This window comes from Pogoniulus pusillus, chromosome W, assembly GCF_015220805.1.
Source record: "Pogoniulus pusillus isolate bPogPus1 chromosome W, bPogPus1.pri, whole genome shotgun sequence".
Classification (NCBI taxonomy): Eukaryota; Metazoa; Chordata; class Aves; order Piciformes; family Lybiidae; genus Pogoniulus; species Pogoniulus pusillus.
In genome coordinates, this window is record NC_087308.1 from 10,342,225 (window position 1) to 10,356,204 (window position 13,980).

The 13,980-nt window shown below is 45.2% G+C and overlaps 1 protein-coding gene across 1 annotated transcript in view; it reads right to left on the minus strand.

The window, feature by feature from the left end:
- Positions 1 to 13,980, minus strand: part of LOC135192836 (E3 ubiquitin-protein ligase KCMF1-like) — a 269,542-nt gene that overhangs the window by 19,563 nt on the left and 235,999 nt on the right. The window contains exon 3 of the mRNA XM_064176212.1: positions 10,578 to 10,717. Coding sequence (XP_064032282.1) covers positions 10,578 to 10,717 — 140 coding nt within the window. The remainder of the gene's footprint in view (positions 1 to 10,577; positions 10,718 to 13,980) is intronic.

Sequence of the window (13,980 nt, forward strand, 5' to 3'; positions counted from 1 at the left end):
AATCCCTGCAAGGATTTCTACTCGAAACAGAGCATGGCAGGGATGCTGGGCATTATACTGGCTCTTGTAGTTTTAAATTTCATATTAATTTTGGCATTACTGGTGAAAAATTCAAAACCAGCTTCTGTAAGAGCTAGGAAAAATTCTGTGTCTCAGAAGCAGTCTCTTTCACAGCAAAACAAGGGAACACAGTTATCGGCTTCCCCCTTGCCAGCCTCTGCCCCTCCTTCTCCAAGTGCTGGGACCACAGCCAGTGTTCCTGCCACTAACGTAAACAATGATAACGGGCAGAGTTTAGCAGGAGCCCCAGGAGCACAGGCAGGTACCCAAAATCAGAATGTCCCTAGCAAAAATGATAACACCTCAGGGTTGGCAGGCATCCCAGGAGGACAGGCAAATAATCCCACTAATGTTAATAATACTACTAGTGCTGGTAATGCTAGCCCAGTCAGTCCAAATCCTAATGACACCAGCTCAGCCAATTCGAACCCCCAGCCAGCAGACCAGAACCAAAATCCTCCTGTTAAAAGCAAGGCAGATTTGAACTCACAAGCTCCAGGTCAGACCCCCAGTAATACAAATGCTCCAGGTCAGACCCCTAAGGATTCAAACCCTCCAAGTCAGACTCCTAAAGATTCAAATCCTCCAGCAGACACATCCAAGACTGTTGCTGCTCAGGCCCTTCTGGCACCTGCTAAGGCAAAAGCTAAGACAAAGAGTGGTTCACAGGAGGATGTAAGACAGGGGACCTCTGGTGATCAGCAGCAAGAGGAGGAAGAGGAGGCAGTTAGTCTGCGAGACCTTGTAGATGTGCTGAGACAACAATACTCAAGTGAGAGGAGTGCTGTGAGGTTAGCTGCCAAGAGAGAGGATGGTTCCAATGAGTTTAGGAATGCTATGAGGAAGGTTCTGTTAGGCCCAGCACCACCAGAACAACAGGAAGAAGAGGAGGAAGATGACATCCAAGGCTCAAAGGATCCACTCAGAGAGGTCAGGGAAGTTAGGAAGGAATACACAAGGGAATCAGGAGAGCCAATCTTAAGCTGGCTAGTGAGATGCCGTGGCATTGGTGCTAATGCCCTGCAGGTAGGAGACAAGTCTGCCAAGCAGCTGGGACCACTCACTAAGGAGAGTGGAGTGGACAAACACCTAGCAAGTCCTCTTGGTAGGGTTAGCTTGTGGACACGCCTTCTGTTGGCTGTGGCTATGAGATATCCTTCCCGAGATGATTTGCCATGGGCTGCCAAGAAGTGGAACACCGTTGAGCAGGGAATCAAGCTTCTGAAGGAGTTTGCTGTGAAGGAAGTGCTTTATGGAGATCATGGCACTCATGAGCCTGATGATATTCCTTTGGGAACAGGTCTCATGAAGAAGCTGATTAAGCTTGCTCCTTCATCCTATGCTAACATCTTGGCCAGTAAGTTTCTAGCAAGGAGCGATAATGGAAGGTCTTTCACTGTTGGTGAATTTACTGATCAGCTGAGGCAGATTGAGGACAGCTTGTCACATTCTGGTTTAGTCTCTGCCATACAAACTATGACCACAGAGATTAAGAATACCATGAAAGAACTGAAGGAGGATCTTGCAACCTCAATTTCCAATCTGGTCAAGGATACCATTCCTGCATCATCTGAATGGGTGCATGTTTCTGCGGTCAGGAACAGACGCCCACCTCCTGCAAGGCAATTCCAGCCCAGGAGGAGACAAATTCCACCCAGACAGCAGCAATCACGTGCGTCACTGTGGATACTTCTGCGTGACACATATGGTGAGAACATGAACAAATGGGATGGTAAACCTACTTCAGCTCTTTCAAAGAGGGTCAGGGAACTGCAGAGTGGCAGAAACAGAGGCAGCAATGCCAGGAAAGTAGCTGTCACTTCTTCAGCTCCCGAGAGCAACTGCAATTGTTCCAACAGTTGCAGTTCCTCTCACAACAACACCAATCATTGTGTACACCCCACATGCCATGTTCAGCATTAGGGGTGCCCTGCCTCCAGCCAGGAGGAGGAAAGGGATAGTGGAGAGAACCGAATCTATTGGAATGTATTCATTAGGTGGCCTGGCAGTTCAAAAGTTTGGAAATACAGGGCTTTAGTCGACACAGGTGCTCAGTGTACTTTATTGCCATCAAATTGCAAAGGGACAGAGTCCATATCTATTTCTGGAATCACTGGTGGATCTCAAGAGTTAACTAAGATACAGGCTGAGATCAGTTTAACTGGTAAAGAGTGGAAGACACATACTATTGTAACTGGTCCTGATGCGCCTTGCATTCTGGGAATTGACTTTTTGAGACAAGGTTGTTTCAAAGATCCTAAGGGTCACAAATGGGCTTTTGGAATAGCATCTGTAGAGATTGAGGATGATAAATTGAAATTGTCCATTAGACCTGAACTTTCTGATGAATCTGCAGTTGTGGGACATCATGACATAGAGGACCTGAAAGTGCCAATTGCAACTCAAACCGTTCATCACAGGCAGTACAGAACTAACCGTGACTCTTTGTTGCCCATTCATCAGCTGATTCGTCAATTGGAGAGTCAGGCTGTCATTGAGAAAGCTCATTCACCTTTCAACAGTCCCATCTGGCCTGTGCGCAAACCTACGGGCGACTGGAGACTGACAGTTGACTTTCGTGCCCTCAACGAGGTGAGTCCACCCATGAGTGCAGCTGTGCCGGACATGTTGGAACTCCAGTACGAGCTGGAATCGAAGGAGGCTAAATGGTATGCAACAATAGACATTGCTAATGCTTTCTTCTCTATTCCCATAGCAAAGGAGTGCAGGCCTCAGTTTGCATTCACCTGGAGAGGAATCCAGTACCAGTTCAATCGTTTGCCTCAGGGGTGGAAACACAACTCAACAATCTGTCACTCAGTCATCCACAATGCACTGGAGAAAGGTAAAGCTCCAGAGCACATCCAGTACATCGACGACATCATTGTGTGGGGCCAAACTGCTGAGGAAGTCTTCGAGAAAGGTAACAAAATCATTGACATTCTGTTGCAAGCAGGTTTTGCCATTAAGAGAGACAAGGTCAAAGGACCTGCCAAAGAAATTCAGTTTCTGGGAGTGCAGTGGCAGGATGGTCGCCGTTACATTCCTCAGGATGTGATTAACAAAGTCTCTACCATGGCAGTTCCCACCAGTAAGAAGGACACACTTTCTTTTCTTGGTGTGGTGGGATTTTGGAGACTACACATTCCTGGTTTCAGTCAGATTGTCAAACCTCTGCATGATGTGACTCGTAAGAGAAACAATTTCGAGTGGGGACCTGAACAACAAGCAGCCTTTGATCAAATTAAGCGAGAAGTAGTCCATGCAGTGGGTTTGGGACCTGTGAGATCTGGTCCAGACATTAAAAACATTCTGTACACGGCTGCCAGTGACAATGGTCCAACTTGGAGTCTTTGGCAGAGAGCTCCAAATGAGACACGTGGTCGTCCACTTGGTTTCTGGGGACGTTGTTACAGAGGTTCAGAGACAAATTACACTGCAACTGAGAAAGAGATTCTAGCAGCCTATGAGGGAGTGAAAGCAGCTTCTGAAGTGATTGGAACTGAGTCACAATTGCTTTTAGCTCCTAGACTGCCAGTTCTTAACTGGATGTTCAAGGGCAAAGGTTCATCACCACATCATGCCACAGATGCAACCTGGTCTAAATGGATGGCTTTGATAACCCAACGAGCACGAATGGGTAATCTTGACCGACCTGGTCTGGTGGAGGTGATCACCAACTGGCCGGAAGGCACAGACTGTTCCAAACCTCCGGAGGAGAAAATAACTCGTGCTGAGGAAGCTCCTCCCTATGGTGATCTCTCTGATCAGGAAAAGAACTATGCTTTGTTCACAGATGGTTCCTGTCGTCTTGTTGGGAACAAGCGAATATGGAAGTCAGCTGTCTGGAGTCCAACCAGGAGAGTTACCGAAACGAAAGATGGAGAAGGAGAATCCAGTCAGTTCACTGAGGTAAAAGCTGTTCAACTTGCTCTTGATGTGGCTGAACATGAGAATTGGCCTATCCTTTACCTCTACACCGACTCGTGGATGGTAGCCAATGCTCTATGGGGTTGGCTGAAGGACTGGAAAAAGAATGGTTGGCAGAGGAAAGGAAAGCCTATTTGGTGTGCTGATCTATGGCAGGACATTGATGCACGGCTGGAGAAAATTCCAGTGAAGGTGCGGCACGTAGATGCACACATGCCTAAGAGCAGAGCAACTGAGGAACATCAACATAACCAGAAGGCAGATCAAGCTGCTAAGATTGCTCAAGTTGATACCAACTCTGAACTTGACATTGACCTTGATTGGAAACACCGAGGTGAACTGTTCTTAGCTCGGTGGGCCCATGATTCGTCTGGACATCAAGGCAGAGATGGAACATACCGATGGGCTCGTGATAGGTCAATTGACTTGTCCATGGACACTATCACCCAAGTCATCTATGACTGTGACATTTGTGCTGCTATTAAGCAGGCTAAGCGAATCAAGCCCTTATGGTATGGTGATAGATGGTCAAAGTACAAGTATGGTGAAGCCTGGCAGATTGACTACATCACTTTACCTCGATCTCGTTCTGGCAAGCAGTATGTGCTAACGATGGTAGAAGCCAGCACTGGATGGTTGGAAACCTATCCAGTTCCACATGCTACTGCACGTAACACCATTGTTGGTTTGGAGAGACAAATCTTGTGGAGACATGGAACTCCAGAGAGAATCGAGTCAGACAATGGTACTCATTTCAAGAACAATCTAGTGAAAAACTGGGCCAAAGAGCATGGTATTGAATGGATCTATCACATACCCTACTATGCACCAGCTTCAGGGAAGATTGAACGCTACAATGGTTTGCTGAAAACCACCCTAAAAGCCATGGGGGGTGGAACTCTGAAAAACTGGGACAAACATTTAGCACAAGCTACTTGGTTGGTAAATAGTAGAGGTTCAGTAAACAGAGCAGGACCTGCACAATCAGATTTGGTCCAAACAGTAGACGGTGATAAAGTTCCTGTTGTACATGAGAAGAATCTGTTAGGGAAAACTGTTTGGGTATTTTCTCCTTCGGGCGAAGGGAAACCTGTCCGAGGGGTGGTTTCTGCTGAAGGTCCTGGTCATACCTACTGGGTAATGCAGGAGAATGGTGAAATCCAGTGTATTCCACAAAGAAATAGAAATTTAACCTTAGCTGAGAGAGTTTAAATCCAAGCTGTTAGGAGTTTTCTATTCTAGGTAACATCGGCGCCCAACACTGAGAGAATCTACAATAGAATCTACAGTATGTGAGCACGAACCCAACATCATCTGGGAGTCCCTGTTCTGAGCTTTTGAATTACCTACATCTGATTGAAGTGTGAACTGAACTTGTATATATTGGTTTATTGTAAATATTGGTTTAGATTAGATTGGATAATTCTCAGCGATACTCTGAGCGAAGTAGACAGGGGTGGATTGTGCTAGTTTGAAGCAAGCTAGAATGTTTTGGTAACAGAACTAGATAACGGGCAGTGAAATGAAAAACAATTGTGTCTACTTCTCTCACAGTCACGCTGAGAACTTTGGGAAGAAGAAAGACTTATTCTCCATTTTGTTTCTCACTCTTGCTTTTGCCTTGGACCTGGTCACATCTCATTAACCCTGCTCCTACTAACCCTGCTCCCTAACCTCTTGGCTGCACCTCTTTTCTTCCTGAGAACTGGGGTAAGGTTGAGAGGGCCGGGGGGAGGTGTTGGGGTGGTTTGAAAAGCCCCTCCTGGGGACTCAGGTTTCTGGGAGGGGAGTTGTGCTTTTGTATTGTTTATCCTTTGTATATTTCTGTATATAATTGTATATAACTGTATATATTGTAAATAGCTGCTTGTAAATTCTGCTAGCTGTAAATAAATTGCTTCATCTATATTCCCAGGGTCCGTCTGAGTTAGCTGGGGCAAATACAAAAGTGTGGGGGGGCGGGGTAACCCCCAAACCATCACAGTAAAAGAACTAGATAACGGGCAGTGAAATGAAAACAACTGATGTCAACTTCTCTCACAGTCTCGCTGAGAGCTCTGGGAAGAAGAAGTAAACATTCTCCATTTTTGTCTTCTCCTTCTGCCTTTGCCTTCAGACCTAGTCACATCTCATTAACCCTGCTCCTACTAACCTTGCTCCCTAACCTCTTGGCCGCACCTCTCTTCTTCCTGAGAACTGGGGTAAGGTTGAGAGGGCCGGGGGGAGGTGTTGGGGTGGTTTGGAAGTCCCTCCTGGGGACTCAGGTTTCTGGGAGGGGAGTTGTGCTTTTGTATTGTTTATCCTTTGTATATTTCTGTATATAATTGTATATAACTGTATATATTGTAAATAGCTGCTTGTAAATTCTGCTAGCTGTAAATAAATTGCTTCATCTATATTCCCAGGGTCCGTCTGAGTTAGCTGGGGCAAATATAAAGTGTGGGGGGGCGGGTAAGAGCCCAAACCATCACACTGCCCCTCAGCTATTTACAGACATTTTAATAAGATCCCCTCTCAGCCTTCTCTTCTCCAGACTAAACAGTCCCAGTTCTCTCAGTCTTTCTTCATAGGAGAGATGTTCGAGTCCCTTAATCATCCTCATAACTCTTCATTGGACCCTCTCCAGCAGATCCCAAAACTGGATACAGTATTCCATGTGTGGTCTCATCAAGGCAGAGTAGAGGGGGAGGAGAATCTCCCTAGATCTGCTGGACACACTTTTACTAATGCACCCCAGGATATCATTGGCCTTCTTGGCCACAAGGGCACATTGCTGTCACATGGAGAACTTGCTGTCCACCAGGACTCCAAGAACTTTCTCCACAGAGCTGCTTTCCAGCAGGGCAGTCCCCAGCCTGTACTGGTGCCTGGTGTTATTTCTCCACAGGTGCAGGCTCTACACTTGTCCTTATTGAAATTCATGAAGTTCACCTTTGCCCAGCTCTCTAGCCTGTTGGATAGTAGCACAACCTTCAGGTGTGTTAGCCACCCCTCCCAGCTTTGTATCATCAGCAAATTTGCTGATGCATGAATGTGAAGAGGAAGTAGCAGCAGAGACAAACCGTTATGAGCTGACCATAACCCTCATTCCCCATCCCCCTGTGCTGATCAGGGAGCAAAAAGTACATAGAAGAGTTGAGAGTGAAATTGAGTCTTGGAAGAGAGGTGTGGGGTAAGGTGTTTTTAGATTTGTTCGTATTTCTCATTGTCCTACTCTGTTTAATTGGCAATAAATTAATTTAGAATCATAGAATGTATCCAGTTGGAAGGGACCCTTGAATTTCATCTTGTCCAACACCCCTGCAGTGAGCAGGGACATTGCCAACTAGATCAGATTGCTCAGGGCCCCATCGAATTTGGCCTTGAATGTGTGATGGGGTCTCCACCACATTCCTGGGCAACTTGTTCCAGTATTTCACTACCCTCATTGTGAAGAACTTCCTACCTACCTCCTCCAACCTAAATCTACCCAATTCCACAGCCAGAAAAGCAGAAGAGGCAAACATCCCAAGGTGGAAGAAGACCCTGGAAACAGGAAGCATCACAGGTTACTCCAAGCCCCATGATCTTTTCCTCCAGCCAACATTTTTGTTATAAAGCTGACATGACATCAGCAAGGTATTGCATAACATTAGCCAGTTCAGCTAACTTAAGCCATGACACTGCTGAACAGTTCACCCATCAAATCCGTATCTCTCCAGCTTAGAGAGAAGAATGTTGTGGGTGACTGTGTCAAAGGCTTTACAGAAGTGAAGACAGATGGTCTTCCCTTGTCCACTGATGTAGTTACACCACTGTAGAAAGCCACTATGTTGGTGAGGCAGGACTTTCCCTTGGTGAAGCCATGCTGGCTGTCCCGAATCACCTCCCTGTCCTCCATGTGCCTTATCAGAACTTTAAGGAGGATCTGTTCCATGATCTTCCTGGACACAGAGGTGAGGATGACAGGTCAGTAATTTCCAGGGTCCTCTTTCCTATTCTTTTTTAAAATGGGCTTAATATTTCCCTTCTTCCAGTCACCAGGGACTTTGCCTTACTGCCATGACTTTTAAAATATCATGGAGAATGGCTTTGTGACTACATCAGACAATTCCTTCAGGACTCTGGGATGCATCTCATCAGGTCACATAGATTTATATATGTTCAGGTTCCTCAGGTAGTCCAGAACCTGATCTTCCCTTACAGTGGAAGGGACTTTACCCCCCTGGTCCTCACTTAGTGGTCCATTGACTTGGGAGGGGGATGGAGCAAGATTTCCAGCAAAGACTAAACAAAGTTATTGAGTATCTCAGCCTTCTCCTCATCTGTTGACACTAGTTCTCTATTCTTGCTCCTCAGAGGTGGTACACTATCTTTAACCTACCTTTGCTGACTGACGTACCCATAGAAGCTCTTCTTTTTCTTTGCATCCCTTGTCAAGTCCAGCTCCAGCCATGTCTCGGCCTTCCTGACCTCATCCCTACACAACCAATATTCCTGTACTCCTCCCTGGTTACCTGTCCCTGCTTCCACTGTCTGTGCAGTTCCCTCTTGCTCTTTATTTTGACCAGCAGGTCTCTCTCTTCAGCCATGCTAGTCTCTTCCCTTCCTAGCCTGATTTCTTACACCTGGGGATTGAGAGCTCTTGCACTCTATGGAAACCATCCAAGCTTTTCTCCAAGAACTTCACGAAGTTGAGTCTGTTTTGCCCATGATGGTAATTGCTGAGTAACGTCCATGTCCTTATCTTAACTCATAAGCTTTTTGACACATTTTCTACCCATCCTGTTGCTGGGAAGGGAGGTGAGATAGAGCAGTTTTGTGGGCACCTAGGAGACAGCTGAGGTTAATCCACTCCACCTGGTTCTTTCACTTCAGTCTAAGTGTGATTGATTAGTAAAAAACCAGCTCTGTTTTACACCTGACAGCCCACTTTATACCCCTTTGTCTACCTTCCCCTTTGTTCTTCCCTGATCTCCCTCCCCCCCCCCCCCTTGTATGTCTCTTCATGAGTTTGTATGGTGCTATTGATTCACTCACTCCTCCCAGTCTGGGATTTGGGGTCTCCACCCCCCTGAAATTAGATTAATGACGGTATCTGATGCTATTTCTTACAATGTTCAGACTTGCAGTTCCCAAAACCTTCTACCTGAATACTGTGTTTTGTTAATCACTTCACTCTTCTGAAACCAAACAGCAACAGTAACATTCATAATAATGTCAGCCACATTCATCTGCACTTGTCCTGTATTGCTGACTACTATTTTTGATCATTTAATGAAGAAATAATAATTACTGAGGGTTGGTTTAGTTCTAGAAATAATAAATTTATACCAATAGCTCATATGTTCTTAAGAAAGAGTAGGACAAATGTGAGTCTCAGAACAGGTTGACCAATTTTACCTCCTCTACTACTCCTTCACATAAAGCCCTTAGCAGGCTCTAGGGAGAAAGATTATTCTTCTCCCACATAATTTCTCAAAAAGTTAAGAGAACTTAGAGGTCAGAACAAACATGTTAAAAATCACAATGCTGAGTTGCATTAATAAGGATATCACAAGCAGGGATAAAGATGTGGTTCTCCCACTCTACTCAACGCTGGTCAGGCCGCACCTTGAGTACTGTGTACAGTTTTGGTTCCCACTATACAATAAGGATGCGGACAAGCTGGAAAGGGTCCAGAGAAAGGCCACAAGAATGATCAGAGTACTGGAAAACCTGTCATATGGAAGAAAGCTGAGAAAACTGGTTTTGTTCAGCCTTGAGAAGAGAGGGCATAGAGGAGACCTCATAACCATGCACAAGTACATAAAAGGGCGGCTATCACGAAGAGGGAGACTCCCTTTTTACAAAGAGTCACATGGTAAAGACAAAAGGTAATGGGTACAAGTTGTTACTGGGGAGATTTGGACTGGATATTCTTACCCTGAAAGATTTGACTAGATGATCCTTGAGGTCTCTTCCAACCTGACATTCTATTAATCTATGAAGTCACCCCACATTTCAGAAAAAAACCCAGACCTTCTGGCACAAGCAACAATAACATCTAGATATAAAAACTCAAGGAAATCAGAATGCTTATTGAGAAAATCAGAAGCAAAACAATTGTTCCAGTAGTCTATTATATGGTGCATAATTACTCTGCACCAATTGCTACTGTTGTCATCATCATGAAAATCAAGTGGTAGAATAAATGGAAATGGCGAGGGTCACTTTATAAAAAGTCAATATATTTAAAAGCTATTTATTTTTACAAGAGTTTAATCCTCTCTAACAACAGGATTTAGTGGCCTGCATACCAAGAATTCAGGGACTCGGATGCATAACCTTAAGCCAGACTGCTGAGAGAAAGTCTGTAGAGAGATAAAGGTGACGTAGGCAGATGTAGAACCGCTGATTTGGAGACTGTTAGTAGCTCAAAGAATCAAGAGGAAAAACATCAGCATGATATGTGTGGTACATACATTCCTAGTTAACATTTAAATGAACATATACTTAAAAAAAAAAACACAGCAAAAACCCCAACCCCCAAAAACCCAAACAACTAATTTTCTGGAAATTTTCATATATTTTCATTGTAATTGAAAAGCAATGAAGCAGCAGCTTACCACCTCTGTTGACGTTTCTGCATGTTCAGAAGCAACATGTTCTTGAAGAGATGTTTCCATATAACCCATCTTTCCACAATAAGGACAAGTAAAGGACTGTGGCTGCTCTACAGAGAAAGCCTCTCCACCATAATACAAATCTGGAAAAATATGATGTTTTAAGAGGGGTTATTATCAAGTAGCATAGCTCATGATTTTACTTATATAACCTCTTTATGTATACATCTATGTGTATGCAATCACTGTTATTTTTTTATTTTTAATTAATATATTTTAATTCAGCACCAAGTGCATATACCAAAGTTGTTCAGTGACTCAGCTTTCAAAAGAACAGACGGACTACACAATTTTCAGCAGCAAACAACATAACTTTCTAGTATTCAGGAAGAGCAAAGTCCAGTGGTGCTGATGGAGCATTACTTTTCCCCACATCCTTCTTTTTACCATAGGTGAACTCATACTACAGGTACGATCACTGTAGATGCACTGTGCTCTCACAGCCTTACTTGCAGCAAATATGTTAAATATCATAATTTAAAATGTCTTAGCAACACCAGCATTCCATATGTTGATATTGGTGCCATAGCTGAATCAAAGTTTAATAATAAGGGGAAATTTTAGTGAAGTGAAAGGTGTGAGATATTATATATCAATTTAAATACTTCAGCACTTATCAGCTACCAGAGTAGCACCCTCCCTTAAACTACTATTTTAGAAATTAACATGAGCCAAACTAATCATGCAAATTTAACCAACCATGCTAAATTCACACTAAATTGTATCACTACAGGAAAAGTGTGCTTCACTGCTTATAGAGGAAGAGTGCTAAGATGATGCATAGACTCAGAATGCTCTAGAAAGTGAGCTCTCTAAAAGGCGACTTGATGGCATACTAAATTAGATTTCAAGACTATGGGTATTTGGAAACTATAGTGTATCTGAACCAGATAAGCCCTGCAAAATCCTGGGTTTGTCTCATCTGATAAGAAGAACTGTTTCCTGATCCTGAATGGATGATGGTTCCGAAGAGTGCCAGGACAAAGAATGATTTGCCACATGGACTTTGCTGCATGTCATCTAGAGACTGTCTCTTATTTGATGATATGGTTGATGAAGGGATTGTGGTGGAGGGCCACATAGGCCCAGATGGCCATGTTTACAAGTCTATTCTTGCCCGGACATGTTTTCCCCCTGAAAGGTGTTCTCCTGCCCAAACCAGGGGAAAACAAATTAAGGGGGACAGAGGAGCACAATAAGCCTTGTACCTTCGAGTCTGGCCTGTCCCGCTTGCAAGGTTGAGGTAAACACGTTGTGTAAGCTCACGTGCTTAGGGTGTGGGTCCACCTGAGCCCCCTCCATATTTGGGGGTACCAGACCTGTGGATTTCACCTTATTTGGCATGTTTTGGCCTGCTGCCAGACTCTTATTGGACAGCATTGTGGCCAAGGGACCATCAATCTTGGGCCCACATCTCATAAATAGGGCAATTCAGTGTTCCTGCCACCCTCCTCCACCCACCGCTCCTAGCTGCTTTGCCGCCTTTGGGGCCATCACCGCCGCTGCATGATTCCAGCCCACGGCACTTCGCACCGGCCTCATACTTAATCCCTGTCCTGGAGTCCTGTATACCCCTAAATTCCTCTCTCTCCGTGGCTTGAATGGGAGGAGGAAAGCCACCTGGTTCCCCCCCTCACCTGCCCCGCAGGTGTGAAGGGTGTGAGTAAAGGGGTCCTCCCACACGAGGAGTGCCCCGTGCAGTGCCCGCGCTGGAATCGGACTGGGATTGGCTGTGCTCTTCGACAACTTCTGAAAAGGAACACAGGGACAGACCTCACCAGGAAGTCAGCCTGATCGTGAGTTATTTTGGCTCAGCTCCGCTTTATTAGTAAGAAACCCGCTATAATTTAATAGCTAAAGCCTTTTCCAACTTCTGACTTCCAAAATAGTCAGATTATCAATGGTATCCTTGTAGATAATTCTCATGCAACTGAATCTGCTAATTAAACTAAATTAATCTTTGTATATATAGTTTTGGGGGCGGGTTTTTGGGAAAATAAAATAACTATTTTTGTATAAAAATTCCCGACTCAGCCACACATTAATTCCTGCCTCCACAACAATCCCCTAAAACCCAAACAAAACCCCTCCACAACATTTGGCGCAGCGACAGGGTGCATAATGTTGAAAACATTTCATAATTTAGGATATAATATTACAGGACATGGTCTGGAATGGGCAGTGAAAATTTGCTGCGAGCCCAGAGCCTTATTTCAAATGCTAGCAAACAATGTCCAAGAGAACTGCGCTTTAATCTTAGCCACGTGCCTGGCATAGACATTGACAGAGGTAAAAATCGCGGATGAAAATATTCTGAGCTTAAAGAGAGAGAATGAAAAATTGCAATTTCAAAATCAGAGATTTTGAAATTTGGTCTCTGTATGCCTGGTAAGAGAGGTGAAGGCAGAGCCCATATTCCCCCTGCAGAAGGGTGCGGTACTTAATGGCCCATTAAAAGACACAATAGACCTGGCTGAATCCAAGCCAGAGTCGTTAACGAGCACAAAAGATGCCCCAGCCCACTATTCAGAATCAGCCCAAGCCAGGCAGAATGTAAACAACAGCCAGGCAGGGGACAGCCCCCAAATTCCAGTTGCCAGGGCAACCCCAGCCACCCCGGTCAGCACAGCACCGGAAACGGAACACTGCCATTCTGGAGCAGAACTCCAGAACCCAGAAGCGTCCAGTCGCCAAGCCCGCTGTCCCGTCCGAAAATCCAAAAGTGCATTTCTCCAAAGAGACACAGGAGAAAAAGGAGGAACTGTTTGAACTCCAGTCCCTTATACCTGCATTTCATGACATGCCGCTGCAATCGAAAGAGGAAAACTCAGACTTAATAGACCTTAAATTTACATCAGAACAAAAGCCACTGAGCGAGTTTGCAGCCCTCCTACCCACGGCACCCCTGCAGCTGTCGCCTCCATCGCCACCACCATCACTGAGAGGGACATCCCACCGCTCCAGAGCGCCCCAGCCGGCACCCCACACGGAACCACCACGGCGCAACCAAGAGAAGCCCTGGAGGAGAGTGACCCAGTCTGAAGGGATTCGGTCCGAAGGAAATATGCCAAACAGCAGCGACACGGAATATGGCTCCGAGGCAGAATTCGTTGGAGAAAGGTCCCTGTGTGTGTGCCCCATTTTCAAACGTGAATTCGTTGAAGGGAAAAAGGGATGTGGGGTATGGTGAAGGGTTGCAAAGTCCTCATTTGGACAGAATTGTGGCCCAAGGACCATTAAATCGTGGGGTCAAAACCTTGCTTCCCCCCCTCGACCCCCCATCTGCCTGCATGACTACAGCCGCTGTTCTTAGCTGTGGGATAATTTCTCCTCCAGAGGGGCATAA